The 21,036-nt window shown below is 41.9% G+C and overlaps 1 protein-coding gene across 2 annotated transcripts in view; it reads right to left on the bottom strand.

Annotated features, from left to right (window-relative positions):
* The window catches only part of KATNB1 (katanin regulatory subunit B1), a 944,775-nt gene that overhangs the window by 752,450 nt on the left and 171,289 nt on the right, over window positions 1-21,036 (bottom strand). The window contains exon 4 of one of the 2 annotated variants that reach the window (XM_069654285.1): window positions 9,586-9,703. The exons of the other annotated variant lie outside the window; for it this stretch is intronic. Coding sequence (XP_069510386.1) covers window positions 9,586-9,703 — 118 coding nt within the window. The remainder of the gene's footprint in view (window positions 1-9,585; window positions 9,704-21,036) is intronic. 2 annotated transcript variants of the gene reach the window in all.

Genomic DNA, 21,036 nt, shown 5'->3' with positions numbered 1-21,036 from the left:
ACTGGTGAGCTGTTTCTTTGCAGCAGTTTGTTTTTACAGTGGATGTGTGGCTTGTGTGTTTGTGTGAGGCGAGAATGAGCCATTCAATCATGTGAGGTATGTGTGGGGTATGCTGGAACGGAGCGGGGAAGGTTAGTGGTTGGTAAGGTGCGTTTGTTTTATAGTTACTTCCAGAATTCGTACTGTCATTGGATTATCTCAGGTCCCCGTTGATATTGCTGCAGCGCCTGTGTTATTCTATTCACTGTGTTGAAAAGGTCAGGATTTCAGTCATTTTCTTAAGGTGAGGTGGTTTTATGTCGTTCTTATCTCCTTCAGGATTGAGTACCATAGATTGGAAATTAGATGTGAAATGCGGTGCATCCGAATTTCCATTTTTCATATGGTTACGATTTGAAGGTCGTCGCTTCATCTTAGGTTTCTTCCTGGTTGGTAGCGGTTGATCTTGGCTTGCAGGAATTCGGCTCCTTATCTGTGTTGGGATTTGTGGGCGATGCAGAGGGCTTTGAAGTGAATATGTTTTTTTTAATGGCGGCCAGTTTAGACTTATCTAGGCTGTTGTGATGTGACCTCTTCTGTTTAGGAGTATCCTTGCTGCAGTGTTTTGGATGCATTGGGAGTTTTTTAGTGAGCCGTTCTGGCATTCCAAGGTACAGGCTGTTTGCGTATTTGATTCTTGATAGTACTAAGGAGATGATTGCAAGGGTTGTATGTGGGAATGAGAGGTAGGGGAGGATCCCTCCAAGTAGTCGCAGGAGGTAAAAGCATTTCTTTGTAACGTTGACTTGTGATTCTAGTGAGAGTTCGTGGTCCATCAGTATTCCCATCTTTGTTTTTTTTATCACAGCCAATGCTTCTTTTTGGGTTCCCATTCCAGGTGGCCAGTTCAGTTGTCTGTTGCGTTATCCTCTGGCAGTGAGATCATTGAGATCATTATATCTTTTTTGGTCAGGTTTAGCTTGAGGTTGTCGGTTGTCATCCAGCTGTATGTCGGTGGGCAATTGTTAAGGGCGTTTGGGTTTGGGTTGTGGCTTTCTTGACTATGAGTTGGATTATCATCTGCCTAGTTGTAGACAGTCAGTCTCCGATTTCTAATGATTTTCATTAAGGGGGCATGTAGAAGTTATACAAAAACGTGGGGAGAGACTAGAGTCTTGTGGTACGCCTCAGGAGATGGTTTTGGTGCTCAAGGTAAATGGCGGTAGGTAAGTTCTTTCTGTTCAGTTTGTGAGGAAGGATTTTAGCCATTGTAAAGCAGAGTCTTTTACACATTCCTCCAGTCTCTCGATTGGTGTTGTCGGATTGTCTCGAACGGGGCTGGTATGTCCAGTAGTATGAGGGCAAATTGTGCACTGTTGTCTGTATTTATTTTTAGGCCGTCCCATATGGATAGAAGTGCTGATTCTGTTCCTCTCATTGGCCTGAAGCTGACTTGCGAGTGGTCGAGTATTCCGTTCGTTTCTACATGTTATACGTGGTTCTCCAGTAGCTTCGCCAGGTATGGTAGATTGGATATCAGTCTGTAGTTGGTGGGGTCTTCTGCGCTACCCGTTTCGTTTTTTTAGGAGTGGCATGATGTAAGCAGATTTGAAGATTCCTGTGTTCATAGGTGTAGAAAAGTAAGTTCCTTGGACAAATCTGTCAGGTTCCATAAGCTAGCTTTATTCCCGTTACATTAAGATGGCAAGTATGAACCACTGGGTCCCATCACCCAGGCTGGGGCTCTCCAGCTGACCAACAGTGGAACCTTCACTACAGGCATTCCTACACTCACAGCAAAACATTCTCTCATGCATTCCCAAGCACCTGTATTCACACCAAGCACATTAGAACACATCTCCCTTCTTCACAGACACAAATCCACACGAGGGAAACATACAGAGAACGCATACGGGGCACCTTTTATGTGAGAGGTGCAACTCAAAGATAAGGTGGGGGGCGTCCACCCCCTAACACACTGGTTGTGCCTCAAACAACAGCCACTCATTCCTACGGAAGGCGTCCCCCCTATTCTGCCCGTACTCGACATCTCTTAGTCACGTGATATGGAAAGGCGCCCCACCCCTTATTTACCTACACACCTGATCCATTCCTCACTTCAATTAAAACCCAGTCATTTGCAAAAGGCGTGGTCCAAAAGTACCAGTGACTACTCCTCACACCGGAGGAGAGGTCCCACTCCAGGTACCGGGATGATAGCTCTGGGGCAACACCCTCCACCTTGGAAGCAAGACGACGCAGTGCAACATAGGTTCGATCCCTGGGTCCGTGCTTAGAAACCTCTGGGTATTAAGCGCATTATAAATAACCGATTACAATGACTATATCCACACTTGGTGCGGTGTCGCCACAAACCAGTAACCCCCCTCACATAGGGGAAGACCCATACCATGCATTCCTCACCCAAACATCTTTAGTAATACCATAAAATGCTTGCACAATGACATTTTGACATTGCCCTAAAAAGCCACAACTGACAGATGTGTCCTATGAAATCTACAACTGAAAACATCTCTGGCCATGAGCGGTTCATGGTCAAGAGATGTTTTCAGTTGTGGATTTTTTAAGGCAATGCCAAAATGACCTGCAATTCCCTAACAGGTCAAAACTACTCATACTCTTAACTGACACACTTTTACTGAAATAATCTCAATCCTGTCCCCGTTTTTTAAATGTTTAAACCATTTTTTTTAAAGAATACAAGGGGTGAACAATACTTGAACATCATAGTATGGTGCGCATAGGCATTACATAAGAAATATTACAGCAAGAGGCCCATAAATAGTATGATTAAAACAACACACAAGCCCTGTATAATGAAAATGAGGAAATAAGCACTAATGCAGTAAGCTGCAAGATAGCATAAACTAGTAGTTATATTCGGTACTAAATTATGAACTTACATTGGACAAACAAGACTAACATGAACACGAGGTGGAGAAAGGGGGGAAGCAATAATAAATGTGAAACCAGTGTTATAATCTTTTCTTAATACCTATAATTAAACATTACTAAGAAAATCTAAAAATTATTGCCATTTCAATACATGTTTAAGTAGTAGTTGTGGGGACGAGGCATTGCATTTGTCCATTCTATGAATATTGCAGACTGAATTCCACCATACCTTAAAATTAACACTCGAGGTCCTTCCAATTGGAGTAATAGTCTGAATTGCAATAACCAAAATTAGATCTAACAAGTAACCATTATTCTTGTTTATAGTGGGATATTTTTGCTTCCGTGAAATAGAACTGTAAAGGAAAACACTGATTGAATCTTGAATATTTGCTTTAGAGTTGACCACACCTGCTTCCAGAAATCTTGGACATATATACATTCAAACATAGTATGTTCAAACGTTACCTGGTTGCAAAGACAACTCCAACATTTATCATCTTGGGATAAGCCTCCTTTAAAAGCGTTAATGGAGTGATACATGCCCTATGATGAAAGAAGGACATTGTTTGAAGCAGGCTAGCCGAAACAATTGTCTTGGAAATATTGTACCATACACAGGGCCAGCTCCTCTGAGTCATTCAGAGAGCAATCTTGTTTCCACGCCTCTAGACACATAAGTAAAATTCCCTCAGTTGGTGCAGATGAGCTTTGCATAACAAGGCCACTGTAAAAACAGGGTTAGATCAATGAAGTAATCTTTGGGTGGAAAAGGTTGATGCATTATAGATTAGGATGTAATAATTTTCCATAATAGCCTCCAGGAGCCTAGCATATTGCCGTAAAAAGAACAATGGTGCATTAAATTTTGCTGTGAATTCATCAAAGGTGAGCGGAATACCTTGATTAAACAGTTGTCCCACATATTTAATGCCGAGAGAAAGCCATGGTCTCCAACATAGGGTTCTATTTTTGTTTTGTATTAGAGGGTTTGTCCAAATGTATTGGGAAATGAACAGAGATTTTTTTTAAATTAGCGGTAACAAATATGATCGAAGGTAGATAATCGAGACATTAATAGCAGTGCTATAGAAGCATTTTTTAATATAAGGGCAATCCATTAGGGTATGTGGGGAGACCATCACTCTCTCTATAGCAAACCAATTAGGCAAATCCGGAGATGTAGGGATAAACCACGACTGAACTTGCTTTAAAACAAAGGCTGAGTGGTATTTTTTATAGTCTGGGAAACTTACTCCTTTTGTTCTGTGCATTTTAGGCTTACATAGTGATATCCTTTGTTTCTTTTTCCCCTAGAGAAATTAGAGGATATAGGTGTCTAATGATTTAAAAAAGGAAGCAGGAATATGGGTAGGGAGCATATATAGATAATATAGTATAATGGGGGAGAAAATCATTTTAACAGTTTTGAGTCTACCCCACCAGGATAAGAAAAGGGGGGGGCCACAAATTGGTTAATTCCATCACTTTAGCTAGCATATTGGCCGCGTTATGTTTAATTATATTCTTCGCTGAGGACTCATGTGAATACCTCAATATTTGATACCCGCTGGACACCAATTAATTCCAAGCTTTGCAATGTGACGTTTGGTGCAATTAATGTTGAGTGGTAATATCTCCGATTTGTCCGTATTGAGTTTATAGCGTGATGCCAGAGAAAATTGTGTGATAATGTTAGTCAAGTGATCTAAACACTTGTCTTCAACAAGAGTAGGGCGTCGTCTGCATAGGCTGCCAGTTTAATTTTAATACCTTTATATTGAATTCCACATATGTTTTCATCTTGTCAAATTGCTTCCAGGAAGGGCTCCAAAGCTAGAATAGATAAAAGGGGTCAGAGGGGGCATCCTTGGCGAGTGCCCCTATATAGGGGGTGAAAAGGTGGATAAATGATTATTTATGAAAACTGAAGTAGTAGGATTGGAATAAAGTACTTTAATCATGGCTATGTATGAATTAGGAATACTGTGTCAGGCAAGAGATTCAGACATATAGTTCCATTCAACTCTGTAAAAAGCTTTTTCTGCATCAAGGGCTAAAGCTGCATATGGATTGGGGAAGTCATGGATGACATCAAGAATATTCATAAAGAGCCTGGTGTTGGCCGAGGAAGATCTGCCTTTAACGTAACCTAACTGATCATTTTTGATCAAATGTGGGAGATGGGGGATAAGTCTATTGCATAGAAGTTTAGCAAAGATCTTACAGTCGGCATTAAAGAGATGGGTCTATAGTTCTGAACCAGTTTGGGGTCTTTTTTTGGCTTAGGGAATACAATAAGCATTGCTTCGGAAAAGGATCCTACTGCTTTCTCATGAGCAATAAATGAGGTAAAAAGTTAATTAAGTTTAGGGACCAATATATCCTTGAAACAGGCAAAATAATCAATTGAAAAACCATCTGGGCCCGGGGCCTTACCCTTCTTAAGATCATTAATGGATTTATGTACTTCAATAGAGGATATTGGGGAGTCTAAGGATTGTAGGTTAGGATTTTCATAAGAGTTACGATGTATATGCTCAAGGAAGTCCGCAGCATCAGTATTATTGGATACTGCAGCTGAAGAATACAATTTTTGATAGAACTTTGACTCTTTTGTCATCCTGATAATTTCATTTTTTCAGGGTCCAGTTCACTAAGCTCTGGAGTCCTCTAAACCCTTTGTAGGCTACCGTGTTTTTTTTTTTAACCTCTTGTGACCAGAGGCTCTGCTACTGAAGTACCCTGTGTCAATGCAACCTTTTTCTGGTGCAGCGCCTTTAATAGCCCATATGGATAGGTCAAAGGTGCTAGTTAAGCACCATATTTTGGTCCCAGGTTGGTTCGATCACCATGAAAGTGTGTTGTGGAGTAGGATGGTGGCAGATTTGGCTACACCCGGGCCGTTGTCACCTTTACTGTATTAGTAACCCAATATACCAATATGGAAGCCATTTGGGATATTTCACAGATGGCACAGTACAAACTCTGCGTCTCAGGAACAGTGGGGTCTATGGCTGTGCATCGCTTGTCTTGCTACAGCCCTCCTCCCTAAACCAGGCTTCCTGAACCCCGGTTAGTACTACCGAATGTTGACCCCTACTGTATAATCTCTACCTTCGACTACTGAGGATTCCCTCAATCCAGGTTAGCTAACTCCCCCAGGGACTTCCAATCTTTCCCTACTCTAACCAAAAGAGTAGTATTCTAATGGGAATTTGGATAGTGCGTTGCACTCACTCCGTTGGCCGCCGCCGCCTCCGCCTCCGCCTCGTCCCCATCCACTCTTCCTAAAACACACTTCCTCCCCCTCCCCCTCCTCCTCCTCCTCCTCCTCCTCCTCCTCCTCTTCCTCCCTCCAGTTTTACCCACTTCACATTCACTCCTTATGCTACCTTCTCTACCCACTCGTCTGGCAAATACGCACCCTCACACTTCAGAACCACCATCACTCCTAGGCCAATGCCTCATGTTCCACAAGCCGGCCTCCATCCTCCTGCTGGTCTTTTGGCCATTCACCACCTCCACCTCAGGAAACAGGCAGTTAGGGTTTGTTGGGTGAGGTCAAAGCATCCCTCCCCTTGTGCTGATTAGCCATCTTTCCCTAATCAATTTTGTCCTGTCTTCCCCTTCCAGAGAGTGTATGTGCAGGGTAAAGTCTTATAAATATAAATGGGCCCAAGCCCATCCACTTTCTCAGCACGGGATTACCGGGTAATTAACATGATTCTGGGTCTGCTTCACGGAACTGTCTTGGTAAGTTTGGGGAATTGTTGTCTCCCCCCCCGCCACCTCTTAGTTCCTGGTGGTCTTGGGGGAACGTTGATTTCTGATGCGGGATTGTTGCCGGCATACTCCGCCAGTCCCGAGCAGTGGGTTCCAGTACTGTAGCAGTGTGCGACTGTAGCCTGTGTCCGTCTCTTATACTCGATAGATGGCCGCTATGCTCGTGTCTCTTAAGGCGGTGTGGCTGTGCTTGGTGTTTTGTGAGCGGCTGATCTTGGTTTTCTCTTCTCACTCTCTTCTTTGGCTTTGAAAAGACTGGCGAGTATATGCACCAAGAAGCAAGGCTGGAGAGAACAGTCTGCAAGGACACAGGCTGACTCAACAAGGGGGGAGAAAAGAATTGGGTCTCTCTCCGATGCCACAGTCCACCTACAAGGTAGGACTGTAATGCCTCCCACCCCCAGCTGAGAGGGGTTCCCTTCCCCCCCATTGACAAAACCCCTCACAGATGCTACATTTCATGGTATGTGGGGACAATGAGACACGGCCAGCATTTTGCTGATGTAAGATTATTCTGAGCTCAACAAAGCATCATCAGCTATGGCTTAAACTGGTTTAAAGACATCCAGCATTCCCCATGAATCCAGTGTGGAAGTGCCTGTGTTTTGGGTGGTGTTTAGGGCCAGTATTCATGGCTGACCATCAAAATCTTGGTGTGCCTGCCTGGAGGGTCATTATTGGCTGGCTTAGGCTAGGCCCTGTGCTAATGTAAAGAGTGGGAAATCCTATTCATTCCTCAGATCTGCTCCAGATTCTTACCTGAAGAATGTTGAAAGATGGGTTGCTGTTCAAGATCCTAGTTTAGCCCTACTAGCTGAATTGTAGCTCATTTGTCCTTGCATCCTTCTTAGTCCCTGCTGGTGGAATCTCAAGGGGTCTTCCTTTGCTTCGTTGCAGTACAGGAGGACACAGCTAGTAAGCAGCCTCAGAATGAAGGCAACCATAAATACCCCACTAAAGAGCAGAGGATCAGCAGCAATCCACTGGGATTTCCAAGCCAGAAGACCAGGAGCAGACCCCTGCTCTCCTACTCGGGCCAGAAGGATTTGATCAGGGGTCCAGAAACTGAAGGTGAGTCGCTGCCAAGCTAATCCAACCAGCTAGAAGGATGGCACAAGGGAAAGGTAGAGCTCTTGACCGTTAACTTATTACATAAATGTTTTCATAGGTTTGGCGAAAGCAAGGTAAAGTCAGTCTTTCGTTTGAGGTTTTTGTTTTAAACAAAGCATAATCTATTCTAAAGTGTTCATTTTCAAAATGACTATATAGCTCTGGTTACCTGCCCTGGTACAATATTATCGGTAGAAGGACTCCAAGGCATTTGCATGAATGTTTAGCCCCTTGCAGTTTCACTCTAAGTTACCCTGGGTAATCCAGGCATAGAGCCCTTGCTCACTTATACTTCAGAGCGGCGCATCTTTACCTCACTGATGAGCTCCAACAAGGCCGAAACACGTGTCTAGGGTTGCACTTCTGTTAGAACAGAATTGTCTAGTATTTTGGTGATGTACTGCCCAGGTTGGTAGGTCCAGACAGATATGTCAATGGGTATATTTCTCCTTTTTTTTAGCTTAAACATGGTTGTAGACCCTCTTAAGTGGGAACCTACCCATAAAATAGGTTATGTGGCAGTGTTTGTTCTCGGTAGAGGGGCTCCCAGACCTTTGTATCAACAATATTGTATTTGAGTTGGTTATGAAAAATAGGAAAGGAAACATGGAATTTATGTTTCCTTCAAATGGGTGCGACAGGTTGATAAGTATACTGTCACAGGTTTGAATTACTGTGTTCCAAATTTAACCTAGTGTCATTGAGGATGTGGCAGCCTGATTAAGACATTCTTGTATTAACAAGTCATGTAGGATTGAAAAATACATGTCGACACAAAAATGATATAGCCATTGATTTTAATAAATGTTCCCTTCAATGTTGCCGTACACACTAATGTATTTATTGTTTGAGCACGGCACTGTACATCCCTGAATCCCTTTTCCTTTGTTTATGTAATTGATGTGTGCAACACCATTGCTATTTTTTATTTACACTACATTTTCAGAAATTTTAAATGTACATCATTTTACAATAATTCCAAGTGGGTATTCCATACAATAACAAGACTGGCCATATGGAGTTTCGATTATGGTTCTCCATACAGCACAAATGTCAGCGCACTGCTGCCTGGATGGTCTTTGTCGAGAGAAGTAGAGCAAAGAAATAAAATCCATGTTAATGGTTTCCCAAGTGTGTGGGTTAGGTTGCCATAAGACTATTTTCTTCTGCACGATCTATATACTTGTAGATTGTATCTCGAGCTAGCCGGAAGTTGAGACAGCCTAAGGCTGTTCTTGGTGTTTGTATTCTACTACACCAGTAGACATGAGGTAAATTAAGAAAGCACATCCTGCAAAGGTTTAAGAAGAGGGCAAGGCAGACAAAAAGACTAATCCATCAGCATGCATAAAAGGTAAGGCACACTGTATTGGAGTAAACACAAAAAACATCTAGCGGTGAAGAATGGAGGAAAGGGTAAAGGTTGCTAACTCGCTGTGGGGCAGACAGGTGAAAATAATGCCTGCGAGGGAAGAGGACAGTGCGACAAGGGGAATTAGAAGAACAGTATATAGGGAGAAGTCAGAACAGATTAACAAAAAGGCTTGGACCACAACATGAAGGCAGAGTACACACTGTAGCAAAACAGAAGAGGTGTTGGCTGCGACACTTGGATTGTACTAAGAGAACACACAAGGGGGTGGGGAGGGAGGGGATAAAGAAAGAACAAACCAGGAGGTGAAGGCACAAAACACACTTTCAGAATGAAATGCATAAAATAAGAGGTAAAAGCAGATGGAGCACTGTAAGGCAAGGGAATGGCAAGGGAATAGAATGGAACATACTCGCACTTACGTTTGGCAGCTTCCAAGTCCCACACACGAAGGGTACCAGACTGTGATCCTGCTACAAGGTACTCCTCTAAAATGTTAAACTGTACCGACTCTACTGGAGATGTATGGCCGGTCAGACTCTGAAAAGAACCCAAAAAAAGAAACTAAGGAAACATTGGCACCAGCCAAACAAAGAAATGTATACCACAATGGACAGAGAATCTTGACAGACTGAGCACTGTATATACCAGAGTAGGATAAAAGCTGGACAAGTCTTAATCATAATAGACATACAGGAAAAGTGGGGCCTCAATTTCAGCGTAGTGCAAAATAAAACAACTAGTAATCTTTTATGAAGTACATAATTTTTAATGGATTGTGTCCTCCCACGTATTCCTCATCTTATGATAACTATCCTTCCAGCTTCAGCTGCTTCAGAATGTTCTTTGACAGGGGGCACTGTGTGCAGTCTAGTCGAGCCTATGTCCCTAGAGGGCCTCTGTTCGACTGTCAATGTCATCATTAGTATAAATAGCAACCAACTATCCCACTATCTTGTAGGCTATGCCCTGTCTGTCATTTTGTGTCAGCATGCCCAACCACATAACAAAACCTATTAAAACTGCCAAGACACTACAAGAATGTACATATTGAGACTTTGAGGCACTTAGATTCTCGCAATACCCAATTATTTTCAGCACTATCCGAAACACAGTGGCATTCCCATTTGCAAGGAAATTGTGTAAAGGCCACTTGCGAAAGTTGAACGAGGGTGAGGCCTCTCACCAGGCCTACTCACACTGGTTGCTATTGCTCTTGGAGTAGGAGATGGAGGGAGGGGTCTAAGCAGAACTAGACAGGGGGTGTTGCGCATAATGAAGCACTATTATTTGTATTACTTTTATGTGTGTATTATTGTTTATTTACCTTGCAAAGTTGGGGCGATCTTATGATTGAGTAGGAAAGGAAGTGGAGAGGGAGGGGAATGGGAAGTGAGAGGAGTGTGTAGGGAGGGGCCGACCCTATATTTCAGGTGTCCGTTTTCTTTTATAAATATTTAAAAGCAGTAATTGTCTACATTCCTCTCGGATTACTTTACTATGTACTTATGCTGTCTTTGTCTTCCTGGGACACTAGTTATTTTTTTTCATCTCTGTCCCTTCACCCCATGGTCAAGGCACCTGTTGAAGGGTTGTTTGTGGTTCACTATGCCTGTTCATTTTGTTTCTTAACACTCAGCATCCTGGAGGTTTAATGCAGTTACCCATTTTGTATTCCTACGTGGACCGTGAAAGGAATGATTGGGCCAGTAAAGAGATTAAGTCCAGTACCATATTTAAAGGCTTGAAGCAGACCTGGCCCTCAACCAGGAGATTCACCTGTGGGAGACGAAGTCAGACTATGCGCTAAGGTTGTATCCGGTGGAAGTTTCTATTTGGGAACAACCCTGACAATAAGGAAGGTATATGTCCTTGCAAACCTTTTATGTTTAATTTGTTGTCTGTCTGTAGTGAGACAGAGGGCAAAGTATAAACTAATTCTCATCATCTTCAAAATTGTACAGACTTGCCCCACCTTATCAGTCCATCTCACTCCCAACTTTGCCCCTCATTCCATACGATCATCCTAAACTGACCTCCTTGCTACCTCTAACGCCCCTTGCGCTAATTCTCGTTCACGCTCTCTTCACTCACTTACTCTGGGAATGTTCTTCCTCTCCTGCACTACTCCCACTCTTTAAATCCAAACTCCTAGCTCTCCTCCTTTCCTAAGAACCACTTGCATAGCTTTCTACACCACCACATCTCCCTGTTCTCCTCTCCCCTACCTCTCTACAACAACCCATGGCACATATCCCTCACCCCTTCATCCTAAAACTTAGTACATCCTCCAACATCCCATTCCTATATCATGCACTACTGTCCTTGTCCCTGGTTCATGTTTCTACCTCCCCTGCAAACTAGAAAGATCAAGGGGAGGTTGCATCATGTTAGTGGGTCCTGCATCCTACTCGATTAAGCTACTTTATGGATATGCTTTAAGTATTAATGGAGATTGCCACCCCAGCGACAGTGAATACAGCGAATACAACCTACTCCCCGGCACATGACTCCTACTCCATTTGCGACATATTTCTCAAAATCAAATGTACAGGGGACATGGATGAGAGTAATCTCACACCACTCGTTTGTCCCCCCGCCCCAGAAATTAACTTTGGGAGGGGTACATGCAGTTTGTAGCAAATGGTGCTTCCAGCGACATTTAGTGGCAGGTCAGGTGTTGTAGGCTGGATAGGAGAATCACCCTTTTTATAATGGAAAATGAAGGATTGGCAAATATACTACTGGTTTGGAACTTGCCAAAAAGCCATCAGCAGAGGAGGGGTTATCAATTATTATTCTCATTAGGAAGCGATGAAGAGTATTAAAAAAGATTTTGAGATGGATCTTCAAGAAAATCAAGACACTATACACTTGCAGTTTGGTAGTGAATGATAGGCTGAGACTAAAGAGGCTAAAAGACGCATTAAGAAACCTGTAAAATGTAAGGCAGTAAAAGGAAGTCTTTCAAAGTAGGCAAATATATTGCTAACACGGGGATCGATGCAGGAAAATGATCATGAAGAGATTATCAGGTTACCAGAATTTGGACTATACTGATACAGTTTATAATGAAAGCGGAAACCTGGAACGCCAATATTTCAGAGCTTTTTACAACGGTTTACACATAGTTTTTCCAGGCATGGACTTTGAGTACAATACATTTGTCGAAACTCATGGAAGCAGATAGGACATTCCTAGATTAAAGAAATAAGGTAGAGGAAGTGCACATGCCGATCAAAGCAATGTGTGTGGTCAAATCTCCATGGCCGATGACTTGAGTGGCGCATTTTTTAAGGAGCATGTTCGAGCTCTGGCACGATTTCTGACTGACTTGCTTAACAAATGTGTGAATGAGGATTACCTTCCAGACAATATGGCCAACACTTCCCCCTAACCTTGTAGGGATACTATACAAGGAAATGAGACCTATTGCAACTGCTAAATGTATCTCTAAAAATCTTTTTGAAAGTTTTAGTGACCAGAAGGGTGGTGGGGGCGTTGGTAGATGTGTGGCAGTGTGGATGTTTGGAAGGTTGGAACTAAATTACACAAATACATTTCGAAGGATCATCAGACCAAACCTAGTGCCCTACCTGGAGTTGATTTACATACATTAAGGCTTGCAGAAAGCAGACGAAGAAGAGCATCTGGGCACATGTGGTCACTTTTGCAATAACAGCATATGGACATTTTTATCTGGAAAGCCACAGAAGCAGCCTTGGCTCAAACTTTGCGAGTGTGGTGTGATGGGTCGGAAGGAGGAATCAGGCATGTTGAGGACATTCTGGAATATCTTTAATCAAATTATAAGAAGGACAGTCTGTCCCTATTGCTAGATGGAATACCCAACCTATTCAAAAGGAACTTAAGGTGCTTGTCAGATGTCAGGAAGTCCAAAGGAAAAATGCCCTCCATCCAAAGTAACTCTACATGACCCTAACACTATATATAACTAAATTAAATAGGCCAAAAGAATGTCAATTCTTCCCCTGGTCTTCTGATAGTCTCTTTATATACATGTTTCTTTTTTGTTCAGATATTACTTAACGTAATCTCCTTTGATAGTCTCAGTTATCAACACTTGTAGTTCTTCAAAAATACTCTTTGGTTTCGTGCTTTCTGTGGTCCTATACGTAGAAAATATTTCCTTCAAATAGTTCCTCACACTCGTGTCATCACTTATAGACTCTTCGCAGTCTGTTAATTCAGGCTTTCTTAATCTGGGAATCCCTTCTTAGGCCTTGCTTGTAAATGACTCTTTCTCTTAGGTGGTCTCCTCTTTTATCTTGTTTACTTGTCAGTTTAATTTCCTCTCTCTCATTACATGTTTCAAGGCTGAACTCTCTCCAGTCCTCAGTTCTAGAGACATAGGGTGCTTTCCCTTCCTTCCAGAGGTTTTTTTCCAGTCTTTATTGGTTCCCCATCTGGGTTGGTTAAATCTCTCTTTTATATCTTTTTCACATTTCTTGTTAACCAGTTTCTTCAAGGATATCTCGTCGTCAGGACCGGGACGAGTTTCTTTCTTCATACGATACCAGTCTTCCCCAACTGGGTTATTTGCTTTCTCAGGTTTTTACAGTTCCAATTACACAGTCTTACATTTACGCTCTCGTCCTTAGGAATGGAACAAATTCTTCACATATATGTGGGTTCCTCCCGCTTTCCCTGTTCCCCTGGTACGTCTCGTTATGTGGGGGAAGGTTGCAGGACACTCCTGTAGCCCGGATAAGCTTTCTCTCTTCTCGCTCGTCCGTTTGCCGTTCTCAGTTCCAGGTCGTGTTCGTGCCCTTCATGAGCACTGGCGATCAGAGGCGATCATGCTTCTTGCCATGGTAGTTTCAGCATCCTTGTTCAGGCGTCCTGCCCACCACTCCGCAAGCGTGGTCACGCCACCACCAGCTACATTGTTTCTTTCTTCATGCTCGTAACGCTTCCCTTTGCGGCTATACACACGGGTCCTCAGACGTCTCGCACTTGCCTTCTGTGTCTCATTGAAAGTCGCAGGCTTACAACCTGCCTTGGCTACAGCTCCACGAGGTGTGATGTCAGGGGGCTACCCCTTTGCATAGCACTGTCTTACTCTCTCCATGCTCTGACTCATACCAGTTAAATATATGTCTCTTGTTAAAGAGACATATTTCCATATTGGTTTCCTTTTACATTGCCTTCTGCCAAATGTAAAGATTCCGACACTACTCTCTAGAGTAGACAGTCACATGGATGTTGCTATAGTAGATGGCTTAGGGAGTTCCTTACAGGAACGGGAGTCCTTGTCCACAAAAGGGGGCAGGGTGGTCTCTCCTGGTGAGGTCCCAGCTGCCTCGACCCCTGAGGGGTCCTGCGGAGCGGGCTCACCAACCTAGCCTCCCAGGGGGAGGCTCCCCCCTTGGGGAGAATGGACGAATACTTGTGATTCGTCACATACCATTCCCCTTATGGTGGTGGCATCCCCATCTCCATTGAGAGGGAATAGATTTTAGAAAATCCACATTTCCTTGTTCATTCCCCTTCCGATATTCTATGGTGAAGAAAACGGTTGTAGATCCGGGAACCATCTCATTACTCTTGGATTAGTGTCTTTTCTTAGGCTCATCCAGGTTAACAGTGAGTAGTCGGTAATCAACATGAATGTCATTCCTGTTTGATAGTACATCAGGTGTACAATAGTGTTAGGGAGAACTCTAAAAAAAAATGGGCTAATTCCCTTCTACCTTAGAGAACCCCAGCTCTTTTGATGGACTTCAGGACTTTTAATTTGTAACCTGGAGAGAGTGAGCCCTTTTCCTCACCCTTTCATGTATTTTTATTGTGATTTTGACCCTGTGTTTCTTTTAACAAACTTCATAGGCATCATCTTCACATTGTGACACACAGCACCCAGTGCAGAGGCACAGGGAAGTCTTAGATTTCCAAAAGGTTCAAATACCTTCTCTTGGTGAAATTACTGTTTCCAAGAGCAGTGAAGAGAAATTGACTTTACTTACATTTTGTAACTTTCTAGACCCAGCACACACTATCTTAGCATAGGGCGCTGGAGGGGTTACTTAGTAGCCCCTTTGTCTGGTTTCTCAAGTAAAATATTTATGTTACCCTTTCTACAATTAATGGCTGGTGGCAGTGGTTTACGTTTTACTACCATTGTGTGTTTCTACTGCGGGCTGCATTCGCAGCTGCAGTAAAGCACCCATGGGTGCCCATTTTGTCAAAATGGCCCTGGTCTTCTTTTTTCGCCATTTCTTGTTAAAAAGGTCCTTCTTGAGATTTACTCTGCGCCAAACCAGTTTTACTTTAGTAACTTAGACTGTGCAGTCCATGGACCCGAAGGCTTTAGGGCGCCACAATACAAACTCACAGAAAACAAAAAAAGACAATAGCACTAGGCGACAAAACACAGCCAATTATCCAACGAATTGCAACCAAGAACATAGTGCAAAAAGGTTTTAACACCAATCCGGTCACATCGATCACACCGAGACCTATACCTCAAATAGCTAACCAATTACGGATTGAACCATTGGAAGAGCTAATTGCTGAAATCAATCATGATGCTACACTCTTGTCAGTTCCAACACTAGAGATATTGACAATTGATTAATCCTCGGAAGAAAATTCAATCTCTATAAACTCACAAGATGAGGCATTGATAGTTATTGATGAATGCTATGACACATCTACGGCTAATTAAATAAATATGCAAAGCTCTGATGAACAACTGAACAACATCTCACTTACATACTCATCGGTATCGAATGAGGAAACATGGTTATCCTCAGAAACGCAGGAGAGAGAAAAAAAAAAAAAAGCAACATACCAGTTTCTTGTGGAAGCCCCCCTATCAGGAGACCTAAGTTTCAGAATCGACGGAGTACTATGCACGCCTATAGAATAGCATTGTTTCAAACGACGACAACTACAGAAGCGCCGGTAATGCTGAATAGATCCAATACTTTGCGCTTATTTAAGGCCATGCCACAACTAAAATCAATTGGATCGGATGATATTGAAGTAATTATCTTCCCAAACAAGAGTCATATGGAAGAAGCCCATATTGATTTCTATACAGTAGAGACCATGCAGCGTGTCCTAGCGGCAAACTATCAACTTGGAAAACTTGAAAACAGAAGAAATGTTTGTAACCAGAACCATGGCTGAAAAGAAATCTAAGAATATTGCGTTATCTGATCAAAATAAAAATAATAAACAAAGGAATGAGACAAATGGAAGTAAAAGTTGGAGAGATTCCACATGTACCCCAAAAAAAGATATGAACCTAAAGGAGACAATCAAAACCAAGTACCTAGGAAAACATACCTATAACAACCAAAGCGTAAAGAAGTCCATACAAATAAAATATCCTTAACATCATGGAACACAAGGGGTCACAAACATCTGCTTGGAAATCCATCTATAACTCTTGCATAATCAGAAATAATATGCCTACAAGAAACTTGGTTGACCGAAGAGGTTCTATGCGAGGGATACATAACTTGGCTGAACCCTGCAATATCTTCGAACATAGGTAGACCGGCTTCAGGAATGTTGATTCTAATGAAAATCAGGGCTACCTGGTCAATTATAGCAAGAAAGAACATCAATCCATGGGCCCAATACATTACTATCCGTATGCCTACTTATAATGATAAGAGTGCGACACAGCGTTTGGCTTATTGTTGTATTTCAATATTCAACATTTATTGGAACCCTACTGCTATTGGTGACAAACTAATAGACTCGATATGTGAGGAAATCGATTCCATTGCGCTCTCTAACAGCGGAAGTGAATTCATCACAGTAGGAGATTTTAACATCCATCTATTCAATAAAGAAGGCCATAAATCGACCACCCGAGAATTATCGACTTGTGCAAGAAAATGGATTAAAGAAATGAGAATTCGTAATATCATTCTAACTGACCAGCCTACTAATGATAAAGGATTACCACATCCGACCTGGACATGTGAACCCTCCACTTCAATCATTGACTATATATTTACCTCAGAAAGTTTACAGAAACTAATAATAGCAACCAACAATATAGCGCACAGTGCAAGCGACCATCACCAAATTTCAATCTCATGGATCACCCAAAAAATTAATACTCATCAAATAAATTTACCAGAACTTGAAGTGTCTAATGGGCTGAACAAGCTACGAATTCGAAAACATCAAGTACCTGAAATACTTTCTACCTTTGAAGAAGCCCCCCTGAAAGACCATGCAAAATTGAACCATGGATGGATTTTAGAAAAATACAAACATGCTCAATCAAGATCCAAGAATAATGCTAAACTTCCTCATGGCCATCAATACAATTTAGATATCAAACAAAAGAAACAAGATCAAAAGAGACTACGGCAACTGAAAAAAAAGAAAACCTGATTTCGAAAACCAAATAAAAAAATAAAAATAAAAATATTCTAACTTTCTAAAGGCAAATAAGGCTATGCTGAAACAAAACGATGCTGAAGTAATTTTGGGGGCCTTGCAAAGGAAAAACACGAGATTCTTATGGTCAATGATGAATGATACCTCAAAACAACAAACTATGATCCAAGAAGTGGAGTCTCACATATGGGTTAAGCATTTCTTAAAGTGTATAACATCAAAACGCTGAACCCGACAAAAGACAGAGAAAACGACATGTATACTTGGAACCTCCATTGGGATGTACACGACATAAACACAATCAAAGCCCTAAATCCATCCCGAGCACCAGGCCCGGATGGCCTGTCTAATGCAATTCTTAAAGCAGCCCCGGAAGAATGGGCAAAATTCTTTTATCATGTGCTTCAACTCATAGAGAAAAGAAAGGAGATCCCTTATACCTGCACAGTGGCTATTCTGATTCCGATCTACAAGGCAGGAGATCAAAGGAATCTGCGAAATTATAGACCAATAGCCCTCTTAGACCCGCTGGGAAAACTTTTTGTAAATTATCTTCAAAAACAACTTAACAACTGGGCAGCAATCAACGAAAAACAAGCGAAAAGACAAACAGGCTTTGTTACCAAGATTGGAACTAACGTAAACCTTTTGCTATTGAGTATGGTAAAAGCAGAAGCAATTGTAAGAAACCAACAAGTCTATGCCCTTTTCATAGACCTGAAAATGGCGTTTGCCTCCGTAAACCGGCATAAACTTTGGGCTGAATTAACATCATGGGGTTGCCCTTCTTGCATCCTAAAGCCAATAAAACTATATTCAAATACATCTGTTCGAGTACGGTTAACAAACGATGGTATGGTCACGGAACCCATTCCTACTTGGAATGGGTTGAAACAAGGATGTCCTCTAGCCGCTTGTTTATACATCTTGTATACTAACTATTTCGAGGAACAAATACAAAATACGAAACGAATCCACCTAAAACAGTGAAGCAATTCAAACATTAATCTATGCTGATATCATCATACTGGATAAAACTAAGAAAGGCTTACAAGAAACTCTGGACAAAGCACAAGTGTACATGTTAGAAAACGATCTGCAAATTAACATGGCCAAAACAAAGGTTATGAAACTTTTTACGCAGAACCAGAAAATCCAACATCCCACAAAAATTCAGCTAGAAAGCCAAGAAATCTCTACAACAAAGAAAATAAAATACTTGGGTGCTTTGATTAATCCCTCAAAAAATGAAAAGAATGGAACGATCACATTGAGGGGAAAGCAAGATCCTTGGCAAGACAAGGGAGGTTTTTTCACCTGAAGTACGGAACATATTCAGCAAAGGCAACAATCCTGTTATACAAGCAAAAGGTAATTCCGATAAATAACCTACGCCAGCGAAACCTTAATCAATCTAAAGGTTATTAATTGGTCTTATCTAGAAGGGCTATATTGGCAGAAGACGCTAGCTCTCCCAAAATCATTCCCAATAGCAAGAATTCGATTCGATTCGAATTGGGACTCCAGTCCATCCAATCCATAGTTTCATGGAAGCAGATGGATCTTTACAGAAAATTATTCTCTGATGACAAGATTCTGTCATTGGAAATACTAAAAGAAAAAGTCCAAGTCCTGCAAACTTCAACTATTTTGAAATGGACTACAGACATTAAAAGAAAAATGCAACTAGATGAAATAACAGAAGAAATGTTGATCAAAAGACCTCAGCAGGCGAAATGAAAACTAAAACGATTGGATACAAACTACAGAGATCGAAACAAGTTACAAAGGCTATCTTAAATGTGAAAACGAGGTAAGAGCTCTCAATGAACTACCCCACTATCTAATTCAATTTCCGGACAGAATGATTTTTGATCTACTTTTACGATTTCGATTGAATATTTTACCAACTCGAGACCATTTAGCGATGATAGATAAAACAGGGCTTATATCCCCGAATTGTAGATTCTGCAAAGAAGTGAAAGCAATAGAAACCTTAGTTCACCCGATTACGGTCTGTCCAGCGTTGAAAGAAAAAAGAGAACTGTTCAGAGATTTTTTTAAGATCTCGAAAAAAATTGATGACGACAGAAGAAAGATGGGCAAACTTGCTACAAGGAAAGGATCAATGGCTCATCATTACAGTAATTCAATTCTGGATGGAGATTACAAAAGAGACTTAATGGACTAAAATAAATGAAATGTATAAATAAAATGAAAGTGAGAGAGAATCATAAATGAAACCAAACAAAACATTTTAATAAACAATAAAAAAAATACGATAGGAAGCTAAAATCGTCAGAAATGACTGAAGTAATAAAAACTAACATGCTACAAGAAGAGTTAAAAGGCTTAGAGGAAGGCCTAGTGGTCTGCAAACTCCATTTCCTCAAACAGAAACATTATGAAAAGGAAGATAAGGCCAACGCCCTATTGGCGGCCAGACTACGAGGACAGCGACCAGAATGGTGGGTCAAAGCCATAGAGGTGGAGAAAGGAATGCAGATTTCAGACCCAGAAGGGATTCCGGAGGCATTTGCGAAATTCTACGAACGCCTCTACACATCAGAAATAGAACAAGCCCATGAGGAGATCGACCTATACCTAGAAGGAATAGACATGCCTAGACTTCCCCAAGATATAGCAGAAGGGATAGATTTACCAATCACAGCAGAGGAAGTTGAAAAGGCAATCAAACGCCTTCCACAGGGGAAAGCACTCGGAAATGATGGCTATGCTGCAGGGTTTTATAAAACCTTTCTAACCCCCCTCGTCTCCTTCATGGTAGAATTATTCAACGACATCCTGTGAACAGGAATAGCCCCAGAATCGCTCTCCCAGGCCTTAATTTCTGTAATCCCAAAAGAAGGAAAGGATCCCAAGCATTGTGGTTCCTATCATCCTATCGCCCTTCTCAATATAGACGCGAAAATATACACTAGAGTCCTAGCAGCCAGGTTGGAAACTCATATGCCAACCGTAATCCACTCAGATCAAGTAGGATTCATACTAGGGCGACAGGGAGCGGACACGATGAGGAAAACATTACACCTCATCCATGAGTCACAAAAAATGGCAGCCAGCCCAGCGCTCTTGTCCTTAGATGCTGAAAAAGCATTCGACAAAGTGGAGTGGGGTTTCTTGGAAGCAGTCCTGATCAAGATTGGGGTAGGCCCCACCCTGCATAGAGGAATAAAGGCAGTATACACATCCCCAAAGGCCTCGGTAATGGTAAATTCTGAATATTCAAGGTGGTTTGACTTAAGTAGAGGAACGAGACTGGGCTGTCCACTATCTGCTATCATATACGCCCCATCACTAGAACCGCTTGCCCAAGCCGATCCCAGAATTGAAGGCCTCCGGACAGCCAGCAGAGAATACAAAATAGCTCTATATGCAGACAATATCCTACTCCACGTTCAAAATCCCCTTACAACCATACCAAAGGCCATGCTACTGATCAAGAAATATGGTGCCCTCTCGGG

The sequence above is a fragment of the Ambystoma mexicanum genome, chromosome 1p (assembly GCF_040938575.1).
Source record: "Ambystoma mexicanum isolate Mex_15411 chromosome 1p, UKY_AmexF1_1, whole genome shotgun sequence".
In the NCBI taxonomy this organism is placed as follows: Eukaryota; Metazoa; Chordata; class Amphibia; order Caudata; family Ambystomatidae; genus Ambystoma; species Ambystoma mexicanum.
This window is presented reverse-complemented; position numbering and strand designations above follow the sequence as displayed.